The sequence below is a fragment of the Trachurus japonicus genome, chromosome 22 (genome assembly GCF_045865225.1).
Source record: "Trachurus japonicus isolate A0001 chromosome 22, Traja_1.0".
Lineage (NCBI taxonomy): Eukaryota > Metazoa > Chordata > Actinopteri > Carangiformes > Carangidae > Trachurus > Trachurus japonicus.
Genome location: NC_140928.1, coordinates 25,914,272 through 25,940,678, shown reverse-complemented (window position 1 = coordinate 25,940,678; position 26,407 = coordinate 25,914,272). Strand labels below are relative to the sequence as shown.

At 41.4% G+C, this 26,407-nt stretch overlaps 1 protein-coding gene across 9 annotated transcripts in view; it reads left to right on the top strand.

The window, feature by feature from the left end:
• Positions 1–26,407, top strand: part of nrxn3a (neurexin 3a) — a 118,827-nt gene that overhangs the window by 13,470 nt on the left and 78,950 nt on the right. For 5 of the 9 annotated variants that reach the window (XR_015034779.1, XR_015034778.1, XM_085768269.1 and 2 more), the window contains exons 2-4: positions 9,104–9,124; positions 9,578–9,604; positions 11,853–11,864. Coding sequence is in view for 5 of the 9 variants with exons in the window: in XM_085768269.1 (XP_085624395.1) it covers positions 9,104–9,124; positions 9,578–9,604; positions 11,853–11,864 (60 nt within the window). In the remaining 4 variants the exon portion in view is untranslated. The remainder of the gene's footprint in view (positions 1–9,103; positions 9,125–9,577; positions 9,605–11,852; positions 11,865–26,407) is intronic. The other 4 variants (XR_015034781.1, XR_015034780.1, XM_085768272.1 and 1 more) reach the window with 1 other exon arrangement.

Below are 26,407 nucleotides of genomic sequence, written 5' to 3'. Positions count from 1 at the left end.
AAACAATTATATCCAAGGCTCTCTACAAGAGCGTTTTGGAGTTGTTGGATTGTGTATTTGATGAGTTTGATAAGGGAAACCAAGAAATCCTATGAGCCCACGCAGCATAGCTCTACAGTAAGCAGCTTGCAGCTCTGCTCCGCCATTCTAAAAATAGCTTGCACCGACAATTAAAGGTAACAAACCTACTCCTAAAACTATAGGGATTATGGCAATGGGACAAATTTGCCAAAACGTTGAACAATCCCTTTAACATGACCAGGCTTTTTAACTGACAGAGAGTGCCTTGGACATAATTTTTTCAACTATCACAATTGTCCCATCTAAAGAGCACCTCCAAAAAGCAAATATTATTGAGTCTGGGAAGCGCACCTGCACAGACATTTTTTTTAAAATGTACTGCATAATGTTTTGTATATAACATAAAAATCCTATAATCTATGTATATTTTTCTTATTATCGGAAGCCTCTGTTTATAATATCAATATATAGAGGCTTTAGGTTGAATTAAATTTATATATTATAGCATATGACTTTACAATACAAGCATACATACATTAACATACATATTTGAATGAGTTAGACACACTGAGTCACCGTGTTGTGACTCATGAAGGCATGAGTGCCTGTGCTGTGGTGACTGTGGTTGCTATGGCCACTTTTTTTCCAACCTTGATTTAAATCCTCCACATTGGGAGCCCAGTGTTGATTTATGTCTGACTCCCCCTCTCTTGCTTATCTGCCTGCTTGCCTCCTGCAAGCCATTGATAGTTGAGTGAAGGTAAGAACGCGGGCATCACGTATAGAGAATGCGGACTGCTGATCCTGATGGATGACTAAATGCTTAATGGTGCTCTTTGAATACATTAGAGAGCATGAGAATATGACATAATCTAAAGTTAGCAAAACATGGACCTGTTCTGAGATGCTAAGCACCAAGGGTGTGCCCGAGTCTGAATATGTATTTGTAAAAGCACAGATGATGAGATTGATCCAAATAGTTTTCATGTCCCAATATTCTCATCATTATTCGGAACATAAAGGAAAGGTCATTTTTATGTTACACACTTCCTCTATGCTGCGACAGGCAGCCTGGTCTCCTGGGACGGAGCAGCGTCTACAGAGTCTGATACTGTGACCTTGTCTCTGTACTCAGCAGCAGTGGGACAGCTGTTTGCTGGAGCCAGTGGGCAATTTGTTTTGAGTTTGTTTTGTTGTCTTAGTGTAGTACAGCGTCACCCACTGGTGTGTCCATCACTGTCTCACATTGGTGGAGGAGTCATGAGTTAATTCAATAAAGTAAAAGGCTCTCTGAGGGTTTTTTTTAAACTAGCAATTTATGCCCAGGGCAGCTTATACCTAACAGGCAGACCATGAAGGGTTTTCAGCTGGTAGCATCATTACAGACCAATATTGTGAAAATACACACTAAATTCATAAGAAAAATATAACAAGTAGAATATATGAACCTGAATTATGAACAAACAAAAGTGATTTTCCTATTTTACTTTTTAAAGGGACAACGAGGAGTTTTGGAAAAGCAAAGTGTTTTCACACTACATTTATGAGCCTCCGCGCGCACCGTAAAATTCTTTGACCGGCGCAAGACGGACTCATGTTTTCATTCATCAAGAATTAAAGTCAGAGGTTCAAAGAGGTTCAGTTACCATCGTAGTTCTGACCATAAACGGCGATTCAGCTGCCTTATTCTCAGTAAGGAAACGCTGGTCGGCTCGCCCAGCATTTCCACCACCACTAATAATAACAAAATAACGATAGAGACAGAATGATATATTTATCGAAAATGGGCCCATTAACAAGTGTGTGTAGCGGAGATTCATCCACATTAACGTGAGACTTTTTTATAACCGAATAGAAACTCCTCGTTGTCCCTTTAAGTGCATCTTGACTGATTTAGCACAATTAAGCAGCTTACCATACATGTACTTAGTTATTAATACTACAACAGTCCTATGTAGGGTACTATTAATTTTATTTAGCCTTTTGGAAAAAAAAACAAGAAAAACAAATCCCAAATATTTATAGCTCTTATATTGTTTCCACACACCTGTGGCCCACATCCCACCAGAATCTCATCATCCCTACAGATTTCCCAGCTGTGGGCTCATCTGGCCAATCTCCTGTTCTACCAGCACTGTGTTGTACTAGATTTAGGTCTGGAGGCTGTGGCTGTGGCTGTGGCGGTCAGTGAAGTTCACTTAACTCACTGTCATGTTGAAGTAACCAGTTGGAGACAACTGAAGCTTTGTGACATGGGTTACTATCAATTCAACACAATTGCAAGTCAGTACATCATGGGAATGTTTATGTCTGTAGAAGCATAACTGGATTCACATGAGCCAGGTCTGACTAGAGATGAAACAGTATCTGTTTCATGCGTTGTGCCAGAAGGAATTAGTATGACTGTAACTGTCAATCACTGTGGGTAATTACTGTTGATTAACTCATGTTAGGTTCTGTAGGGCATCAACCAACAGTCTCCTATACTGTAGATGAATGCATGATGTGGGTTTGTGATGTTCCAGTCAGAACATGGCAGAAGGCAGAAGCAGAGCTCCTCTGGAGATTCTTCAGTTTCTAAAACCATTTAACACGACAGTAAGCAGGTATAAGTGGGTTATTTTAGATGAGTAAACCCACTACAAACGGTGCATTGATCCTTACATTACCTGACAAGTTTATCTTTGTGTTAGGAGTCACCTGACACATGTCACATGACCGCAGAGCTTACACACACAGACACGGGAGATTTGTAGTCACTGAGCCTCTGGGTGAGATGCTTCAGTCAGCGATTGTGTGTGTCTTAAAAAGAGCTGTAGCTCACTGTCATCTCTGAGCACAGTGTAGCTGTGGTGTTACTGGTTTAACAACGCCGTGCTGGGCATGTGACAGGTGTGTCTACAGGGGCTGTGTCAGAGAGACATTACAGTACAGGAAAAAAAACGTCTTCCCTTGTTTACAGAGTGAGTATGCCAGCTGCCCCCGACAGGAACGCGCATCAGCTGTTTTGCATGACTTTACCTCGAAAACAACTCCGTCTCGTAACGTTACTTTATTATCTCATAGTGTGGTGAATGTGCAGGTCACAACTTGTCAACCAGAGTGTTTTGGAGTTGTTGGATTGTGTATTTGATGAGTTTGATGAGGGAAACCAAGAAATCCCATTAGCTTCTGTAGTGTATCTCTGAGCAGCTCGCTGCTCTGCTCCGCCGTTCTAAAAATAGCTTGCACCTACAATTAAAGGTAATGAACCTACTCCGAAAACTATAGGGATTATGGCAATGGGCCAATTTGCCAAAATGTTGAACTATCCCTTTAACAATGGAGACACCACATATTGCAGTACACAAGTACGCAGATTATTTGTTGTGCTGGTCATTTAATTTTATATCCACTCCCTGCAGATAATAGGTTTTGAGAATGAAGCGCGGCTGCAGGAGCTAACTACGGGAGCCTTTTTAGCTCAAACTTGTGGCGCACATCAGGCAGCTGGTGTGGACCAGGGTGTGGGCATGTTCATATAACAAACAGACCGTGCCATAGTTCGACTGAAGCCGCATCAAGACCACCCCTTCATGCTGGTCTTCGTGCGGCCGTTTTGGTGCACACCTTAGTGCACTCACCCACCTGCACCGCGCTCGGTCCCAAAGTTCAACTGGGTCGACCTAAACACTGCCTGTGTGAAAACACCCTTAATCTCTGATCATTAATGGCTGTAGTTGAGGAGGACTATTATACATTCTATTCAGGATTTTAGAGAAGCCAACACAAGAGAAAGATATCACCTCTTTTTCACAGCATTTTTAATCAGCTGATGTCTTTTCACTGACTTATTGGGATATGCTGATAATAGTGAATGACTGAAGTCCAGTCTAGAGACCTTTGAGACCTGAAATTTCACCAACTGCTTACAGGTACAGATGGGTGTTATCGGCCTAACACCGCATCCTGACATACATTTTTAGATTCCTGACATTTCCTGGTTGCCATTTTTGACATCTTGGAGTATTTTTATTTTCATTTTATGTCTCTCATATTCTCCTCTCTTCTAACTAGCTTGTCAACAGGAGGCAGTGTGTACTTTTCAACCAATAAGAAGTGTTTAGGGGCTGAACACCGCCACAAAATGACGTCTAGATAGAGACGGAGCGAGCCAGTTTTTCAGGGTTGGGTGACATCGCTGGATGTTTTTCTCACTCACGTCGCTGTATGTGAGGATGGGGTGTAAGTTGGAACTTTACCTGGTGTTGATTGATAGTATTGCCTAAAGGAGGCATGGAAATGGAAAATGTATTGTAATTCAAACTATTGAGGCTTTACATTGTGATAAAAAAGTGAAGAACAAATCAGGAACAACCTGATTATTGATGTGTTAAGGAGTTCCCTTGTAGATACATAATCTCAATATCCACATTCTGATATTCATAAACCTGTAGCTAACTGTAATCATCACCAGGAAATATGTTGCAGCATGTTTCAGAGCTTAAGTTGTTAGTTCCTGTATTGACATGTTGATGACCATGGTGGAGGGTGGTATGAGGGTGGGGTCGGGCCATACAGTCATTCACCACTCAACATAATAGAACAAGATGTTTTCAAGCTTTTACTAGACACTAAGGACCTAACATACATGAGTTCCCAACCAGTGATCTACTATCTGCATGTGGCTGTGTGCCATTGTTGCCCCAGCGGGAGCAGATGGCCCCTGCAGCCCTCCCTCAGCTGCCCCCGCGTCCATATAAACATAAAACATGGCTGCTGAAGAAATCAGTCCGCAAAGAGGCTGAGCCTGTTCGAATAATGATGGTAATGATGAAACCCATAATACTCAAATCTTCTGCATTGTAATGACTCAATGAATGAATCATTACAGTGTGCATGTGTGTCCTTGGACATACCATCCATGTGCTGGTATTTATAACACACAGAAAACTATCAGTTAAGCCTGCAGTACGAAAGCAGAATTTGATATACCACATTAATTGCTGTGCTCTCCCACTTTATCCAACACATCCTGAATCATCCCTTTAACTAATCCATCCCTTTAAGTAATCCACTTTGAGCTCAAATCCCCCCACTATCCTCACCTCACCTTTTGGGTATTGAATTAAAAGTAAATCATATCCACAGACTGCGAATATAAGTGGACGTAGCCTCGCTGACATCCTCTGTAGGTTTCTGAGGAGCAGTTTTCAAGCTCATAATATCAGTTCCACCATCTGCGTCTTGCCGGTACCTGACCCCAACAAACTGCTAGCTAATCCAAAAATGGGCAAAGAGCAGTAGCGTGTGTGCACCTGTGACTGTGGTGCATTATTGATAGAGGTAGCCAGAGGAGATAGATGTCTTACAGCCACAGCATAATAACTCTAAACCTGGAAACTGTACCTGTGAGGAGGTTGATTTTTTGATGATACTTTATATATCTGCATGCCTTTGTGTTTGCATCACTCTTTCTCTGTCCACACATCCACACAGTACACAATGACAGGAACAGGACAGGACATAATACAGGGAAATCAACTACCCAAGGAAGTAGGTCAACATAGAGAAAAAAAATAATGACAGAGCAGGAGGGAGGCCCGGTGAGTCCAGCTCCTCTCTCTGTTGTTGCCTCCTTCTATAGTCCCGTCATACAGTATTGGACACAGAAGCTCCTGCTTGGGTTGTGTAACTGAACACTTACACCAACCAATGTTTACATTTTCCTGATAAAAAAAATAAAAGGGTATGATCTGCCACCTCTATTACGGATGTCACCTTTACCTGATACAGCCTGCTCAACTGAACTTTAAGACGGGGCATGTCTGCCGGAAATTTACACCAGGCATGACCTTTCTGAAGACTGGTCGCCCAATGATAAAAGAACAGGTCCTGTTGCAGCACTTTTTTTTTTTTTAGTTCTTTCCAAAATATTCTGGTTTAACATTTAAGTAAAATAATCTGGTAGAAAGACGGAAAGACATTGGAGAAAAAACAAGACTGTGAAGAGATTGTGGCTGATACAGAGAGAGAGTGTGTCCCAGTACCTTAGAGTACGTTTTTATTTCCGTTGCCAACTTTTTGCAGTTATTCTTCAAGACATAGGGGAAGGAGTGAGTGATGTTTATACCTTAACAACAGAAATTAGTTTGGGCCAATTGGAGTTACTCAAGGAATTTGCTCAGGTCTTGCTCAGTCATTAAATGAGAAACAAATCCCTACTACTTTCATTGTCCTAAGTTCATCAATATTTGTAATATTACAGTCAAATAAGTAAGTATAGTACACACCAGATCTGTGACAAACAACAAAAGGTCATCACCATGGATAACCATCACCATGTTCCAGTCCAGCTGTATGTCTTTATATAACTGGACTGGAACATGGTTGACTGAAACAGTGAAGAGAGGGGGAGTTTGAGACCAATAAGAAGTGGCTCTGTTACTATAGCAAAAACATAGCTACCTGAGGTTCCTCTTGTTAAAGAAAATTGATGTCAGGTCTTTGACAGTCACACGAGCAGTAACAGCAGAGTATACAAGTTGTATCCCACTCAACCTGATGACAGGTTTTCTCTCTCACTCCAACGGCTTGGGAGGCGTCAGGAGAAAGTCTTTTAATGTTAGATGATAACTTCTGTCCTCTCACAAAACCCTGTTGTATGGGAAATAATTATCTTTAGCAAGAAGCTTTATATCTGAATTCAACAAAGTTCTGAGTCCCCAGCTGCCGTAGTCCACTCCTCCAGGTTCTTGTCTTCTTCTGAAGTCTGATTTAAAGTTGAGGGTTTTCCCCAGTGGCTGTTAATGACCATTTGTATACAGCATTACTACAGTACAATCCTATCTGTGAAGAGTTGAGATGATGTGTGTGTGTGTGTGTGTGTGTGTAGCAGTAGAACTAACTGCCACAGAGCCCTCACCAAGCTTGACCCTAAAAGCCTTTTGCAATTCCCTGGACCGGCCTGTATGGCTTTACAATGATCTTCTCAAGTCATTTATATACATAATAGATAGATAGATTAGATAATGTAATAGACACTGTGATCAGCTCACTGTTGTACCATGCAGTAGTCTCTCTCTCTGAATATTAACATGTCTTCTGTCCCTTTGCCTGCCTTTGTCTCTCTCTGTCTGTCTGTCTCTCTCTCTACCTGTTCATATGTGTGTGTACTGTACATGCTTAAACCACTGTGGTCAAGTGTTTCTCTTTTGTTGATATTTGAGTGTGAGCGAGTCCAGTGCTGTTGTCATCTCAAATTCAGAAAACACACACACACACACACTTACACACACACAGCAATGAGCCGTGGGCTTTGACCAACTCCCTCCATGTTGGAGCTGAGCTGAACAAGTTCCAAGTTTAGAGTGAATTAATATCTAATGCATATCTGATTGACCTCCATCAGCTTGTGATCACATTAATACCCCAACATGCCCAATTAGTCCTTGCTAAGAACATTTAATGCATCTCAAGTCAATTACCTTTTACTTCATTCTCCACCTACTTTATTCCTGCAAGTGGTACCGCTAAATGGAGACACAGATGTTCCAATAATCAATGGAGGGCAGTGATATTCATGATGAATGTGGCCACTTTTTGCCCTGTTATACTGACCACATTCACATTCTGGTTCATAATGCTAATGGTGCCACCATATTGGAAGGGCCTGTAGACAAAGAGAACAGTTGAGCTGCAGATTTAAAACAATAACACAATGACTTTGCATTACATTTCTCAAATTATAACAAAGTTTTATTTATGTGAAGTAGAAAAAATGTTTTGTCTCCAGTTAATTACAGTATGGATAGTTAAGAGAGAGGCCTGTGTATTAGTGTTAGGCTGACATGATTGACATAAGTCTTTCCTAAAGAAAGCACAAACTGTATAGGTTGAATACAACTGGTCGAAGTATAGAACCTTGAGGAACTCCAAGTCTAACATGCACAAACTACTAAATCTGATTAGTAGGACTTTAATGACTGTAATGACTCTGCCAATTGAATTTTCCATTCTGTGTAACAGAATACAGTGGCCCTAATGAACCAGCAGTAAGGTCCCAAAACACGACAACATAGAGATGTTCTTTTAGTGCTGCTACATGATGACTGCTGCTGTCTGTTTTATCTTACAAGTGTTTTCATTTTCCTAAGAGTGATATTGGTCATATGAGCAGCTGCATGATTCTCACTTAAAAATGGACATTCACATGGCATTTTGTTAACCAATCATCTTTTAGCTATAGTACCCCAATCTCACACTGGGTGAGAGTGTTGTTCACAGGTCACCAGTCTACTGTATCACAGGGCTGGCGTATAGAGGCAAACAACCACTTATGCTCACATTCACGCCCATCGGCACTTCAGAGTGCACCAATTAACCTAATCTGTATGTTTTTGGACTGTGAGAAGAAACCAGTACCTCAAGAAGCTGCAGAACCCTGAGAGAATCCACACTGAGAAAAAACATGCAAATCCACACACAAAGGACCTTTTTGCTGTGAGGTCATAGTGCTAGACTGTTCAGATCTTTAATCTAGTGACACTATCAGGCCAATTTATCTATGACAAAAGCTCAAAGAACACAGGCCATGCTTCCAGAGGTCTTGCAGTGTATTCATTGTATCTAAGGGAAATTCTTTATTATTGATGTTGGTGGCCTTGTGGTTTAAGAAATGTGACTCATCGTATGGTGCTGTACTGCACATCACTGCAGACAAGGAAGTTCACAAGTCACTTGAAATATTTCTTTCTTTAATTTGATTTAGGTTTCTGTTGTTATTTCATTTGTATAATTCAGGAAGAGCACCTGCTGTCTGCACTGGAAGTGATGGTGTAGACAGTGCACATGTACCTTTACTTTTCTTCTCTCAATTTCATCTGTCATTGAATGATTTTTTGTAGTCAACAATGCTGTTTTAACTCTTACTATTACTGAAACCTTCTGCCTTTAATGGACATACACATGGCTGTGCCTACTGCCGGCCCTCTGTATGCATTATGAAGAGTATGAACATTTGCATGCTTGTCAACATGCAAGTAATTTGAGTGTTTCTAATGCTGCCTTTGTTTGCTTTGTCTTCTGTCTCCTTCTTTTCCAGAAGTCACCAATAATATGCCAGGTGAGTTTGAATGAACACGATGTTGAATGTAAATATACAACAACCTTAGCAATTATTTGCGTAGCTGATTTACAGACAGAGCAGGACAATACAAACATAGTATGGGCTATACATTACTATACAATGAGCACAGTGTATATAAAGAAAGTGTGCAAAATAGTGAAAGATGAAATCCTGTTTTGGAGGTTTCAGTCTATCAGCTCAGTGAAGGTGAGCTCTGTTACTGAACAGGACATGTTCAGGTAGGGTTTTACATTTACAGACATGCTGTTATTTCTTATGACGAAGCTTCCTGCTCTACCACAGGAAGCTTTATGATGCCTTTCAGTGTGTTCTGATGTCATGTTTTTCCTTGTGTTGGAAAAATATATCATCACAATACTAAAGAGTATTGCAACTAAGTGTGTGTGTGTATTTCTTCCCCCTCTTTTTTCCCTCTCGTATCCTGTCAAGGCCTTGCACATATGATGGCAGAACAAGGTACGCCTCTCTTTACCTTTTCTCTATCTTGTCGGCTTGTTGTGGTGTTGCCTGCTTTGGTGTTGGTGAGTGGAGTGCAAGTGCATGCTTATGTAATTAGTGTGATTGTATTATCCTATCCTACTGCTACACATCCTGAGCAGTGTTGCCTAATTTAAAGTATGCTAATTTTGATGAACTTGGCATGGAAATGTATTTGAACTTAAAAACAGGTAGCAACTAAAATGCAGCTGTGATGGAAAACATGTAAGATCTGCTGAAAGTATTGTTAAAAGGAAAGTAGTGGAGTAATAGTGTCTGCCATCTTGGTTCATGGCTGAGAAATGTCACCCTGTTTATTTTGTACTTCTCAGTAAGAAATATTGAGAATTAAAGCCATAGAATCTCATAAGTCAAAACAGACAAGAACTTAATTTATTCATGGTCTTGAGTGGTGCTTAATAAAATAAAATAAATAAATACATAAATAAGATAATCTTATATCACCTCGGACCTGTGACATAGTTTGTCAAATTTGGAGCATTTGTTGTGGTGACAAATTACAAGCTACACAAACGCAAACTTCATCACTGTTAGTTACATTCAAACAAAATCCAATATTAACACAAATGACAGACTGAGAGAAGCACTGTACTACCTTGTTCAGTGCATCGATGTGCAATAGGCCGCTAAAGCAACACAACATCCAAGCCAAGCCTGTATCTGACTTAAAACTCAATTGTTCTTTAATTTGCATACTGCAACTAAGTTACTATGCTGAGACATGCTGCATCCTGTTTATTAGACGACTTGCACTGTCACGTCTATTGGATGAGCTCAGACTGTTAATAATTGTGTTAATTCACATAAATTAGCATGTTATTAATTACTTATCAAATTGTGTAATTCAGTTGTCCTGACCGTAGGATACTTGTTGCTTTTATCACAAAACACAAAACAATGATCAGTTTGGCAGCGGAGCAGACGACCTGGCTCACTGATGATGGATATCAATGTCAATGTCAATGTCGAAAAACGTTATTGGGACGTCCACAGCAAGTACAATCAATTCAGTGAATCGTCTAAAAGGAGCAATGCACAGATTTTTATCAGCTTTGTTGATGAACTGCTACAAATGCACGCAGTACTGCAGGCTGGCGAGAAGGATAACCTTCTTCTCTTCTGACAACTCAGAATTTCAAAGCAAGATATTTTTACATTAAATATTTAAATGTTTATTAAAATGACAGTATCCGTCTTAGTAAGTAGACAAACAGACATAACAAAACCATACAATTCTTTATCCTTTTTAGATCAGCGCAGCATAGTGCTCTTGTAATCTTTGAGGATTATTAAATAAGCCATGACAATATTTTCAGTAAACTCAGACAAAAATACAAAAGACAAATAATCTTATAAATGTCAGGCTTTAACCAATTTTCTCCAAATTCCTTTTCTTTTTGCTGCCAATGCTTTCTGTTGTTAAAGGGCATTGAGCTTGTAGTACAAAAACTTTCCCCTAAAACATATCTAAATATAGCCTGAATCTGTATGTGCACATACCTAAACACATACACACATACATATACTGTACATATACTGTAAGAAGAAGAAGACAAAATCAAGACAGAAAATTGCTAAAGACCCAGTCACTCGAAATTCAATGTTGGCTTGGATATAAGATTTATATTTTTTATGCTCAGTAAATTCCATAGATTCCAAACTCAAAATGTGATGTAAAAACAGATATATAAATAAATAGTTAATAAATTGAAATACAGCAATAAGGTCTACAACAGACTGATAAAACGTACCTTGATTGGGTTTGCTTGTTATATGAAAATTTAAACTGTAAACTAAGTTGTAATTTCCGGCAAAGGATTATAAAAACATCATTCTATAAAACATAAACACACAAGTTAGAAGAATATTTATAAAATCAATTTACAATACCTCAAATTTACAAAATGAAGGTGCAGATGGCTCATGGCCAGTAGATTTTTTATTAATCATTCTTCTTAATCATTTAAAGATTTTCTTTCTATTAATAATTTGATTAAAATATGACAGACAGTATACATATGTCTTGTGATTTACAGGTGCATTTCAGTTGCTACACTGATTTATCCTGTATATATATACATGTATATATTGATGTTTTTGGTGTCGACTAGAACTGAACTTACGTTTCCTTTTCTTCCTCCTCCCTGTCTGGGCTCTCTTGGCTGTGGATCCTCTGTTTTGTCTCCACCTCCTCCTGCTCCTCTAGCTAAAAGCAAAGGTACATCTTTTTCGCAATCTTTCATTTTCCGTCTCTATGAAAAGCGACGCTTGCTCTGTGAGTGTTTGAGAGTATACTGCAGTGTATTGTTTTTGATGCTGTGTGTTCACTTGATTGTCTTCAGTGTCTCTTCTGTGGTTTATCTTGGATTAAGCAAGTACTTACGTTAACCATATTTGGAGGATGAAGGAAAAAAGAGGCTTTTTAATCATATTTTCTGTGGATCCTGTAATTTGTAAGAAGGCTCTACAGTGTATGCAAGGACACTGAGATAGTTTTAGGATGGAGAGTAAACAAAAGTCACTGTGTATCGGTTCTCACAAGAACACTTCACATCATTCTTCAGTCAAGTGTAATTGATTGTCACCACTGGCTGATGGAACAAAGTGACTGTACACATTCTTCTGGAAGAACAATTACCAAGCATTGTCTTATCTTATTAACATCTACAGGCTGTGATTTATAATTTCCATTTTAGCATTTGAAGCACAAGCTGAGTTTAACACAAACCCATTGATTCCATTGGTTTTTGACATAGGTCAAAGTTTTGGCAGTTTTTTATTTTCATTTTCTTTTAAGTAATCTGAATTCTTACAATAGTGATTTTGAATGAGACAGGAGCTTCAGTCTTAAAGTGACATTTGCACTGAGATAGATCTATGGAACCTGCATACATAAGCAGGGTTGGAAATTACAGTTTATGATGTTCACAATCTTGTGATACTTCATGATAAACTTGAGTGATACATGTGTAAAATACAAAAGAGTGACTCCTCCTCGGGTGACTGAGAGTGTCAGTGCGGGATGAGATCACACTGTGTCCACAGCAACAAGAATCAATTCTTACATAGAGAGGGATTTTACAGCGCATACACCCCTCATTACAAAGACAAATGCACATTTGAGAGTTCAATGGAGCAGAAACTATAGGCCAACAGAGATGTTGGGGAAAGTGACTGGCTGATTCTAAGCAGACAAGATGGTGTTGATGCCAGACTGTACTTGATGATCACAAATTCCCCATGAAAATATGGAATTCATATGTCCTGTTGGGCGCTAGTACGTAGTGTTAACAGTGCCAATACAGAAATATGTCTTTGGGTGTTTGCCATGAGAAGCTGTGATTGGGTGCAGTCTGCTATGTACAACTGTAATGGCTTCCCCCATTCACTGCACACAGCTCATGTAAGCTCCTGGAGTTTCCTCTCCCCTCTCCACGTCTCTCATAATTTTCGCTGTGTCTAATCCCTGAGCGAGATGGTAGACATTATTAGGCATCAGGCTCCCTGTCGCCTCTTGTTAGGTAGACAAGAGACTCCACTCTGGCTCTATTTGCATGTCAGCACATTGGTGGCAGGGAGGCAGATGGAGAGAGGCGGGGAAAATAGGAAACTGTGTCTCAGCCATTGAGGACTCATATTTTACTGTCAATGGCTGAAACAGTCTTCTCTCTTCGTTTTCTTTCTCATTTTCTCCCTTCCTCTGTGCATTCTTGGTGAATCCCTCCCCCTATCTGTTGTCTCTGATGTCTTCTTCACTCTCACTCCTGATTTATTACCCTAATTCCTCTTTCTGTCTCTTTTCGCCGGACCAGATACGTGAACAGGGAGGAAAAAGCCACCAGCAGATTTCTGAATAAAATAGTATATTTAGCCCAGAGGGCAGTGGAGAGAGAAGGCTCTTCGTTATTGTGAACAGGGTTCAAAAGTGTCAGTGATTGCTCCTCATCTAGCACCAGACATATCTGGGAAAAAAAAGAAAAAAAAAAGACAGATCAACACTAAAATCATCAATGAGTTGAGATAGGTGTTTGAAAATATTTGTCCTTCTCTGTTAAGTAAAGCAGAAAATTAACTGAATCTCTTCATGGCTGGATCAATGGTGACATGGTGTTTTCAGGGTGGAGAGGGGACAGACGGATTCGGGGGGTGGGGGTGGGATGCGGGGCGACATGGACAGTTGTGTTTTTTGCGCTTGATTGAATGCTGGTGTGAGAGCCAGACAGGGAGAGCAGGGATAGCCCAGCATCAGTAACAGTGGGGGGCAGGTGGGTGTGTCCTGGGGGCATGGAGTATCTGCCATGTGCATTAAGGGACTGGGATCACACACAACAACAAAACACACAACACACTTTGAAATGTCCTTTTAAAAATAAGAAAAGTACAACTCCCAGAAGTTTGCGCTTTTGAAATGATCCTACTGAAACCTTAACACACCTTCTACTTCAGCTGCTGGAACTTCCTGTTCACATTGTGAAGACAGTCACATCAACTTAAGTATGAATCTGATGATTATGAGACAGTTCTTAAGGGGGGTCAATATGTGCCTATTTATTATGATTTAAGTGCTTTAATGCTGTCTCTTCCTGATCGACATGGAACTTCCCCCGTTTGACTGAGTTTTGACAGAATGTTGGTAAATCTTGTCCGAGGCTTTTCATTTAAAATGTTAAAATTTGTTTTTAATCTCCAAACCCAAACTGGCATAATGGTGACACTACAGGGGCCAGAGCCAGTAATGTGTTTAGGTTGTACAGTATAATAGGCTACTTTATCTATTTTGCAGTTTCCCAAGAATGTGTTATAAGAAAAGTAAAAACTAGATTAAAATAATCCAAAATAAGGATTGTAACAATCATCTCCTGACCTGGCAGCAATAAAGTATGTAAAACAATGATAAAGGGCAGGCCAATATCTTTTAAATAAACATATATTAGACAGTTTTATGAGGAGCAAGAGTTACATTGTCTGGTTTGTGTTGGGATAGAGTTCCTGAGTGTCTTTAACAGGTAAGGTCCTCGCTCACAACCTCTGATCTCGGGGTGAATATAGATCTCAACTCTTGTTTGGGCACATACCTCGTCAGCACATCATAGATGCAATTGGAGGCAGCAATAACATTTTCAATATCAATTCAAAATTTAAAACATGAAGTCGATGAAGGGAGGTGAGTCCTGGAGGAATTAGAATTTTTCACACACATAAAACATTTAGATAGACACAGAGTCAGAGTAGTAATGTATGTAAATAAAAGCATGAATTATCAACACAAACTAGTTCATGTTTGAGAAGTTTACATTTTTAAATCAGATTCATGATCACTGAAACATTGATCAGTTTGAGGATCATCAGAGATTCAGTTTTTATTTCCAGTTCTCAGCACAGAGTCTCTTCATGTTATCCTGAACTAGTGAAGAGGACCAATATGATCATCACTGTTAAGTTAAATCAACTTTGTTTAATTAAAATTAAGCTGTTATAGTTCTGAATTACCATGTAAACAGAGTGGACACAACTCCAGTGATTTATATAAATGTTCTCATCAATATTGTTAATCACGTAACTGTGAAGTCTGTTGTTTTTGTCAGGATCCTATAACATGTAATAACATAACATTTCCATATTTCGCACATTCTGTGACAAACTGTAAACTGTTTTCTTGTCTGTAACAACATCTATTGCACGTCTGTCCGTCCTGGGTGAGGGATCCCTCCTCTGTTGCTCACCCTGAGGTTTCTCCGACTTTTCCCTGTTAAAAGGGTTTTCCATGGAGTTTTTCCTCAGTCGATGTGAGGGTCTAAGGACAGAGGATGTTGTTACGATGCCATGTAAAGCCCTTTGAGACAAACTGTTTGTAAAAACGGGCTATACAAATAAAATTGCCTTGCCTTGCCTTGCCTATAAGAATGACCACTCTTTTCTTTCCAGGGATCTGATTAGTCAGGAGTTGGACTGTTGAAAGGCTTCAATCAGATCCTCTGGAGTCAGGCTCAGCATAAGTTTTGGTGATTTACTGCAGTAACAAATGAACCACCATCATATAGGAATAAGTACCCTGAATTAAACCTGAAGTTAGATTGACAGCATTAAATCCTCCTTTGTAGTAAAAGCCTCTGCTCCCTCAGCTGGTATGAGTGGTTGTGTACTGTCTATATGAGAAAACGAAAATGGACAAATAATCATTATTCAGTGCGACATTCAGTGTTCTGATGTCTTTGAAAATAATCATTTTTTTCATTATTTCACTGTATTGTTCTAATAATAAATGAGAATCTCTTAAAAACTCAACATTCAACTCAATAGTAAGAAATACTGTAACATTGGTTCAGTCCAAACCCAGTGTACAGTAATGGCAGTTTTCAAACCACCAGCAGTGAGTTATCAAAATAAGAAAGTGTATTTTTCTTAAGCACATATATTTTTTTGTCTTTTGTCTTCAGGAGCAGCACCACACTGTCACTCAGATCCACACAATCATTTGTAACCTGTTCTGCTGAAGATGTCAGCCCCAATAACCAAGTGCCCCACAGCAAACACATGCCGGCTGCAGAACGCTCCCTGGATGACATTTCAAAGAGGGGGTTATGGGGGCGGGGGAGCCAGTACATGCTTCAGGGAAAGAAAACATGGCGTCAATCTATGAAACGATTAAATCCCAATTCCAACCGACAACATTTCTCACCCGCCCTGAGGGGAATGACATGGGTAGCAGCACAGAAAGAAAGATGGAGGGAGAGAATAATGGAGGAGGAAAGAGAGAGATTATGAGTGGGATTGTGGTGGTTATCTTAATTAAATGGAAGTGCATTTTATCCTCCTCCTATTGATTTTTGCTAGGGGCACTGTGTGTGTTTCAAAAGGAAAGACTACACTATAAGGCTGCATGAGACTATTTTTCCCTCATGGCTGACATGATTATTGCAGTCAACAAACTATTGAGAGAGTCATTAAAGGGAACAACAGAGCTCCAAGAAACAAAGTGCAGCTGCCAGACCCCGTGCATAGATGTTTTTTTGTGGTTGTATGTGTATGTATGTGTGTGTTTGACGCAGATTCTTTCGAAAACTGAAATTCTGCCATAGAGATTTTCTTAGTTCAGTGTGTCTCAATGTGGACGTACAAACTGTAGCAGTCAGGCAGAGGTGAGGAAAACAATCAAGGCCTGAAACTATAGTTCCTTGAAATTGCACATGGTAGGGGCGTTAAGTGGCACAGTGAGTTGAGCATGTGCCTCACATGCAGAGGCTACAGTCCTCTCTGCAGTTGGCCCCGGTTTGAATCCCGCATCGGGCGGCCATTTACTACATGTCATTCCCCCTCTGTCTGCCTCCCCATTTTCTGTCTCTCTCATCTATCCTATCAATTAAAGGCAGATTTAAATTAATTAAAGGCCCCAACATTATATATAGCAAGGTCTGATCACATGTTGTTCAAAATATATTCCGGAGAAGAAAGATGATGTTTACAGTTATTATAAATGAGCAGTTGTTGTTCGAATTTGCTGTGTCTGTGCTGCTTGGATGTGAATTCTTACATTTCAACTATAAATTTAATGAATCTGAAATATTGTACATTTTTGGAATTTAATATCTGAAACTGGTGCTGAATAAAACCAGCTTTTGTCAGTGCTAAAATGGACACAGTAGAACTGGCCAGGCAGCACTGGTCACAGCCAAATAAGAAAAAAGAAAAGAGAGAGAGAGAGCATTTTATTTTCTGTCGTTTTCTCCCCTTCTGCCCTCCCTGCGTTTGATATTGGAAATGTTAATGTTAACAGTTCTGTGAGCCATTGCGCTCCCAGCAACAATCCTTAAGTATATCTTTTGCAATTTATGTGACCTGCTTTCTGGCAGAAGCATTTTCCCATTACTGGGAATGACATTTCATTTAGACTCCATCATTCATCTTTCCCTGTGCAGCTGTTGGTGTCTCTCTCCCCTTAATCCCTTCATCTCTCAGTCTACCTTTATACCCTGTTCATTATGTTTTACACTTCTCTTACTTACAGTAGCAATCTTTTTCTCCCCTTTCACATTGTGACAATGTTTGATTGACATCAAAGACTTGGAATATGTTCATTTCAGTCTCTATGCCAGGTTGTCAGGTATGCCTAACTATAACTAAACCAAATCATAAAGGACGTATGCATCATTTTATAGGATGTTGTTTGTGGCATAGGGCTGTAGTTGGGGTTGGGTCAGGCTGTTTTCACATGCTGTCTTTTTTAAAATGATCCAAACTCTGTCCTCTTGTAATGATCAACAAAAATGAGACTTTTTTTTATTATTCAAACTTTTCTGAAAGAGGTCTCAGTTTTCCTTCTGATCTTCTTCATCTCTGCTGGGGCCTGGATCCTCGACTGTCGCACTTCACTCCATCAACTCCATCTCGTAACGTTCTGTTATTATTTCATAGCGTGTTGAATGTGCAGGTCACAACTTGTCCACGAGAGCATTTTAGAGTTGTTGGATTGTGTATTTGCTCTGAGCAGCTCACGCCTCTGCTCCGCCGTTCTAAAAATATCTTGCACCTACAAATAAAGGTAATGAACCTACTCCTAAAACTATAGGGATTATGGCAACGGGCCAATTTGCCAAAATGTTGAACTATCCCTTTAATATAGTCTGTGTCGCATTCAACCATTCTGTCAATGTGCAGCAATGTGTATCTGCTGAAGTCTAGACAAATTTATTTCTAGACAAGAGATTAAAACGTAGAGATGAAAATGTGCCTTTGGCCTGGATTTAAAAGACAAAGATTCAGGGAGCACGTTTCTAATGGTAACTCTTTACATAAATGTGGAGCAGCAACTGCAAAGCCTCTGTCACCTTTTACCTTCAGTTATGACCATTGGTTACGCTGGAGGGATAAGCTCACAGATTTAAGAGATCCATGAGCGTATAGATAAGATCTGGTGGTGGCTGTACATTAGAGCCTTACTGTAAATGTAACCAGGAAGGTCTTCAACTGCACACACTGGGGTGATGTGCTCACGCTTTTCAGTATCAGTCAACATCCAGCTGTATTCTGGACCAACTGTGGGCAAAATAATTCAAACGGTTCAAGGCCTGAATACAGTGAAGTACTATTCTAGCTGGATTTAATTTTAAGAATGGTTCTTAACTGATTGTAGCTGTTTTTGACAACAAGAAAGTGGTGTGTTAATCAAAGAAGAGCTCACAATTAAGGATAGCACACACAGTCTTCACAGGAGAGTGCACACATTGTTGGGGGTGGTCTATCTTTGTGGTGTAAGCAGTTTCTTTTGGAAACCATTTACACAAAAGCTCCATATCAGATGGTTTCTGAATCCTGTCATTCAAAGAGGAAAACCAAACACCCTATCTATAAAGCCTTTGACTCGAGGTGTCAATGCCATAAAGCACCTTTTGCAAAACACTACACACAGTTTCCAGTAAAAATCTAAACCCCTTTTCCAAACACGGCCAATCACAATGTTGTCAGACAGCAGCACCTGTTGTGAACAGTGAATGCAAACTTTGTAAGGATGGCAAGGAATGGGAGGGAGTGGAGGCAGACCAGAATGAGGTGAACAGGGAGGAGGACGAGGGTAACGAAGAGGGGTGGGGGAGACTCATCTCTGATGAGATTATGGCTACACTCACTGATAATGTCATCAACCACAGATTACTGTAAATATGAGAGAGACTGAATCGAGAGGCCAACCCAACATGAGTCAGTGTACAGGGGATTCGTGATTAATGTAGACGCCCATTTATGGATGGTTATTGCAGAAAATGTCTGTGCACTGCACAGAGCCACACAGGATATTACTATAATCTTCTGCAGTGTAGAAAGACAGGGAAACACAAAGTGGATGCAGAAATATGGCTTATACATACAGTAGGAGTATGTTTTTTGGGGGGACAAATTCCATACAATATTTTGTTTCCTTGTATAACACTGTGCTACAGTTACAATTGTAATCTTTCCAATAACTCAATGTATTTTTTCCCCAACAAATGCATTGGTGTTTACTGCACTGTGTACATTTCAACCCCTCCCAACTACACTGTATGGAAACATATACACAAGCCTATGGAAGACAGAAGAGCTTTGGATTTAGAACATGGTTTATCCAAAAAGTAACTATGATGAAAAAAAAAAGCTTTTGGCATTTTATACAGTTGCTTGATTCTGAGATGTTTTTATTTTTAATATTTTAATTTCAGTGTTTCATTTCATAGCAGATATATGGCCCCTCTGCTCTCTGTGTGAGCAATTATTGGGTTATTATTGGGGACTGTAACACATCAAGGATATTGTGGTATTCAGAAATGGGTTCAGTTGTGACATTTCTATATTATAAATGCCAATTTCAAGATGGGTTGATAATTACTTCAGCATTTAAATTGTGTCGGGTTTGTTTTAAATCAGAGGCTGAGCAAGAACTGAAATGGACTAATGCTGGGACCACTTACATATCAAAGATATTGTTTGACTAATTACTTTTCTTATAGAAACATTTCAGTTTTTTGCAACTGTTTGGAAATTATCAAGAACGTTTTGAATATGAAACAGAGAAATTAGCTTTTTTCCATGTCTTTTCAGCTTTACAACCTGCTTGCTTTTAGGAATCATTCAGTCACTGTATTAAGTTTGGGGTTATTATCTTTGAGAGGGACTATATAGTTGCAACATAGTCCAGGTAGGATTAGCATGGGCAATGACAGTAAGAAATGAATGGGAATGTACTTTTAATAAAGAAAATGATGATGATAATAAAATAAAACAAGCCTGTATAGATCATTAGTGCAGCAGGTTGTTATGACCCATACAGTAGTTAGGCTACATTTTGTAGCTACTGTATGCAGCATCATTCTAATACTTACAGTATGACAGGAGCAAAGGAAAAAGTTCTGTGATGTAGTGTAAAGAAAGACAAATTGTACTTAACAAGGAGTTGGTCATGGAAGTATGAAAAAGACGCAGGAAAGGTGTGTCCGATTTACACATGAAACCAGTGGTTTATGATGTTTTTGAATTGTTCATGACTGTTCAACAAAGTTAACCACATTGTTAATTTGTCAAGGAAAGGAAAAAAAGACTCAGGCCTGTTGCTGCCGTTCTTATTTAAATAATAAAATTAGCAAATGAGCTCACTTTCCATCCATCCTTCCATTGATTGTCTATACGGCTTATCCATGCAGGTTCACAGAGGGGGCTGGAGCCAATCCCAGTTGACGCAGGGCGTGGGCGGGGTACATGACGCCAGTCTATTACAGGGCCGACATATGGAGACAAACAAAACACACACACACACACACACACACACATTCACACCCACAGGCGATCCGATTTGGAGTGGCAGTGTGAACAAGGCCTTAGAGTCACCATTCCACCTATATCACATGAACCTGAAACTCCACCCACACTTCCCAGGCCTGGGAATCAAGCCCAGAACCGTCTTACTTTCTTGCTGAGAGGAAACAGTGCTAACCCCAGCCCCACTGTATGAGCTCAGTGATTACATAGAATTCAATGGTTCCCAAAAAAGTGAGATCCCCAAAACAACAACAATCCAGTGTTTGTAGATTATAGAAAACATGAATTTGTAGCTGGCAATGGGTGATCCATGTTGCACTGGCAGGTAGTTGTTAGTCTCAAGAGTAAAATCAGATTCACGTGGTTGTTAATATACAGGAGTAAAAACAAATGTGGGTTAATAAGTCAGATAAATATCTACTCCTGTACCACTTGAGTCAAGGAATAGTTTATCAATATATATTGCATCGTATCATGAATATTAAAAACACCCAGAATCTATCAAACAGTGGAAAACTATTAGAAGTCTGAGACTTTGGCTAATAGGTGTTTATCTGTGTTGTGGTTCGGACACAGGTGGCCACAATGAAAGGTATGTGATGTGCATGAGATGTCAGTCTGATGTTAAGCCAGTACAATGTGCTGCATACCAGCAATCACCATAGCCTACAGTACTACAGGCCTTAATGTACAGTTACATTTTTTCTGATGGAGGTGTGATGCTTTGTATAAGTATAGACGTACTACTGTATTTTTATTGTGAGTGGTGTGTGGATGGAAACAACCATATAGGTGTTCTTTCAAATCTCTGGTGCGACTGATTGGAGTCTCTCCTGAAGAAGCACCTCTATGGTGGCATCATGTACACAGTATACCAGACCTGGGCTATTATAATACAAGTGACTGTGGGTCACACTAATCATCGCCAGAGTTAGTTAGATTATACAGTAGGTACTAAAACGACATGCGGTTTGATGAGTTGAGTTGAAATAACATTTGACTATCTGTCAACTCTGTCTCGTAAAGTTCTGCCCAGAATTCCCTTCCAGCACCTACCTTGCACTGACAATTAAAGGTAACAAACCTTCTGACTATAGGGATAATGGGCCAATTTGCCAAAATATTGAACTATCCCTTTAAGTACACACCTTCAAATGTGTCTAAGAGCCTCTCTCTGCCTGGACAGCTACAGTTACACACCCACATGATGCAAAGTGAAGCTGGAAGTGAGATATTTTAGAGCCAAGGGCAAAGCTCACAACTGCACCACGCTCAAAATAACATTTGTACGTTTCTCTTTTAGACCTTGTCGTCTCGTTGACCCTACATTCAGCACACCAGTTTAATATTTCTCAGCCTGGGTCTGTGTAGACGTAACTTGCGTTGAATCTCCATTCACTGTCAAGCAATACTGCCCTTCCGAGTTCACTGACCTCCATAGATGTGTGCATGTGGGGATGTGTGTGCGTGTGTGCTCTGACACATGTCATATTGTGAATGCAGACAACATGACTTGAGGCTGAGTTGGCAGCACACTGCACCGACACTGGCTTGTTCTTTGTAGTGAAAAAGAAACTGTATCTGAAATCTGTCAGACGTGGCCTGATGCTGTTCTCCAAGAAACCAAGCACCGTTTCCACATGAATTAAAGGGGATAGTTCAACATTTTTGGCAAATTGGCCCATTGCCATAATCCCTATAGTTTTAGGAGTAGATTTGTTACCTTTAATTGTCGGTGCAAGCTATTTTTAGAACGGCAGAGCAGAGCTGCTCAGAACTACGCTATGGCGGCTAATGGAGTTTCTTGGTTTCCCTCATCAAATACACAATCCAACAACTCCAAAACACTCTGGTCGACAAGTTGTGACCTGCATATTCACCACACTATGAGATAATAACGGAACGTTATAAGACAGAATTGTTTTCGAGGTAAATTAATGCAAAACCGCTGATGCGCGTTCCCGATGGGATGTTTTTCGGCAAGCAGTCTAGCCTCTGTAGCGTAGCTCTGAGCAGCTCGCGGCTCTGCTCCACCATTCTAAAAATAGCTTGCACCGACAAATAAAGCTAACGAACCTACTCCTAAAACTATAGAGATTATTGCAATCTTTATTCAACAACTTTTGAATAAAGTTGCTTTGTAACAATGTATTTTAAAACCCTATCCTGCTGTGAGTTTCACATCAACAGTCATTTACAGATCTGGACATGGTCTTCTAAGTCATCATAGTCTCGCCTGCCAGACCCTCCTCCAGAAAAGAAGGAGAGTCTGGCTGCTCCGCCTATGATTCTGCGATCAGAGAAAAAAACGCTCCGGCCGTTTGGAATTCTTTCAACCAGTCACAATCATTGTGGTCGGCGCCATAGCAACGCCGTAGCAACGGCGCGCTTGCAAAATATTGCCGGTTGGAAACTGGATTTCGGTCCGCGGTGTAACGACGGTCGGCATCCGTCGACGGATATTTATTATTTTGTTCGGTTTAAGGGCGGTTGGCAACCACTGACAGATATGTATTCTTATTTGGTTCATGACACGGATCCATGGTTCGGTTCCTGTTGTTGTTTGTTGATGTTTCCCTTTACCGGGCGGACTGTGAAAGCTGCAGCACGGAGGCGGGACTTCCGCCGGGTGGCTCGTTCCGACCAATCAGAGGCTAATCGCAGCAACGCACTTCCGTCAGGCCAGACTAAAGTCATCATAACTCTGCTCCTCTACTGTACCAAGGACTGGAGTCAACCCAGTGCTTTTGGCTTTATCTGCTCAAGTAGTGCTCAGGAAAGAAAACTGAAACAGGGAGACCACAAAAATCATTTTCTTATTGAACAGCTCCTTGTGCCATCGAAACTGTGGTGGTAACCAGCCCTGCTGCCTTTGATCTTGTACCGTTAGTTTCAGTACATGATGATGTGAATCAGAGTGTACGGCTGCAATTAAGACAATTACATTGATTATCCTCTTCACTGGCACTATGTTTGTGCATTCACACACCTTAAAATCATGTTTTGTGCTTGATTGAAAGACATGACAGTCACTGAAGTCATAGATTATATACTGTATTTTTAAGGCTGTGTAATATCTGATGGGAAATTTTAGTTGGTACATAATGTATTCTTTGTTCTGATTGTATCTATCCTTTGAATAAAATTGTATTTTATGTGAGAATAGAATGTAATTAGTGTCTTTGATTATCGCTTATTTTTGCTGGACAACCAACCAGAGACCATTTGACTGTGACCAAATCACACACCTGTCAACAACAGGTTAAGAAGTTACTTCTACGTTACAGTTCAGCTACTGCCTGCGTTGAGGTAATTCATTTAATTTATATAGCGCTTTTCAATAACCCAAAGACGCTTACAAAGACACAAAAGAAACAGGGTAGAGACATACAGGGGGAGACGAGGGAGAGACAGTACACAGTGACACATTGATGAGCGAGGTGATGGAGAGACCGGCTATGGGTAAGGGAGGTCATAGGCTTGGGAGAAGAGGTATGTTTTTAACCGGGACTTGAATGTGGGGAGTGAGGGTGAGTCGCGGACAGATGGGGGGAGAGAGTTCCAGAGTCGGGGTGCAGTACGGGAGAAGGCTCTGTCACCGAAGGATTTGAGTTTAGATATGGGTGTTGTCAGGGAGAGAGTGGAGGAGGATCGGAGGGCACGGGTGGGGCGGTGGGGAATGAGGAGGTCAGACAGGTAGGGGGGGACCAGGTGGTGGAGGGCTTTGAAGGTGAGGAGGAGTATCTTGAAGTTGATGCGCTGTTTGATGGGGAGCCAGTGGAGAGAGTGGAGGACGGGAGTGATGTGTTCACGGGACCGGGTGTGGGTGAGGAGGCGGGCAGCAGAGTTCTGGACCAGTTGAAGTCTATGGAGGGAGTGGGAAGTGATGCCGGTGAGGAGGGAGTTGCAGTAGTCGAGGCGGGAGGAGATGAAGGTGTGGATGAGAGATTCGGCAGCAGGGGGAGAGAGGCAGTGTCGGATTTTGGCGATGTGGCGGAGGTGGAAGTAGGAGGTCTTGACGACGGAGCTGACATGGTGATCGAAGGAGAGGGTGGGGTCCAGGATAACGCCAAGGTTGCGTGCCAGGGGGGAGGGAGTGATGGTCGAGGTGTCAATGGTGAGTGAGATGGGTCCGGTTTTGCTGAGGGTGGATTTGGTGCCTATGAGGAGGAGCTCTGTTTTATCACTGTTGAGTTTGAGGAAGTTGTGAGTCAGCCGTGTTTTTATTGTGGAGATGCAGGTTTCGATGTGGGTGAGGGGAGGGTTCTGGGTGGATTTGGTGCTGATATAGATCTGGGTGTCGTCAGCGTAGCAGTGATAGTCCAGGTTGAGATTGCGGATGATGTGACCAAGGGGGAAGAGGTAGCAGATGAAGAGGAGGGGGCCGAGGACTGAGCCTTGGGGGACCCCCTGCATGCACGGGGAGAGGGTGGATGTGTGGCTGGAGAGGGAGACGAACTGTTGTCTGTTGGTGAGGTAGGAGGTGAGCCAGTCGAGTGCAGTGCCCTCAACACCCTGTTGGCGCAGCCTTTGAAGGAGGATGGTATGGTTCACAGTGTCAAAGGCTGCGCTAAGGTCTAGTAGTAACAGGATGTTGAGGGCACCGGAGTCTGCAGAGGTGAGGAGATCGTTGATGATGCGTTCCAGGGTTTTGGAGAGGGACGGGAGGTTGGAGATGGGGCGGTAGTTAGAGAGGTTGGCTGGGTCCAGGGTGGGCTGTTTGAGGATGGGAGTGATGGAGGCGAGTTTGTAGACAGTGGGGAAGTGACCAAGGGATAGAGACTGGTTGAAGAGGGTGGTGAGGTGAGGGAGGAGGACAGGGAGGCAAGCCTTGGTTAGGGTCGTTGGAAGGGGGTCCAGAGAGCAGTGGTTGTCTTGGATGCGGTGATGACGTCCAGGATGTGGGAGGAGTTGACAGGGGAGAAAGCAGTGAGAGGAGGGAAGGGGGGGAGGTGAGGGAGGGGGGGCGGGAGTGGTGGGGGAGGAAGAGTTACTGATGGTGGCAGTCAGGGAGCTGTTGATTTGGGAGACTTTGTTGTTGAAGGCGAGGAGGAAAGAGTTACAGAGGTCAGGGGAGGAGGGTGGGTTGGTGGCCGGTGGCTGGAGCAGTTTGTTGACGGTGGAGAACAGGATGCGGGGGTTCCGGTTGGTGCTGTTGATGACGGATGAGAAGTGGGCGGATTTGGCAGCGTGGAGAGCGTTGCGGTAGGAGGAGATGTGTTGTTTGAAGGCTTCAGCGTGGACAGTGAGGTGAGTTCGTTTGTAGAGACGTTCAAGTTGGCGGCCAGTTTGTTTCATGATGCGGAGTTCCGGGGTGTACCAGGGGGCGGAGTTGGTGAATGAGACGGAGGAAGTTTTCCAGGGGGCAAGGGAGTCCAGGGAGTCAGAAAGGATGGTGTTGAGCACGATGGCGTAGTCGTCAGGGGAGGAGGGGACGGAGCCAGGGGGAGTTGGGAGAGAGACCAGAGCCACGGTGGA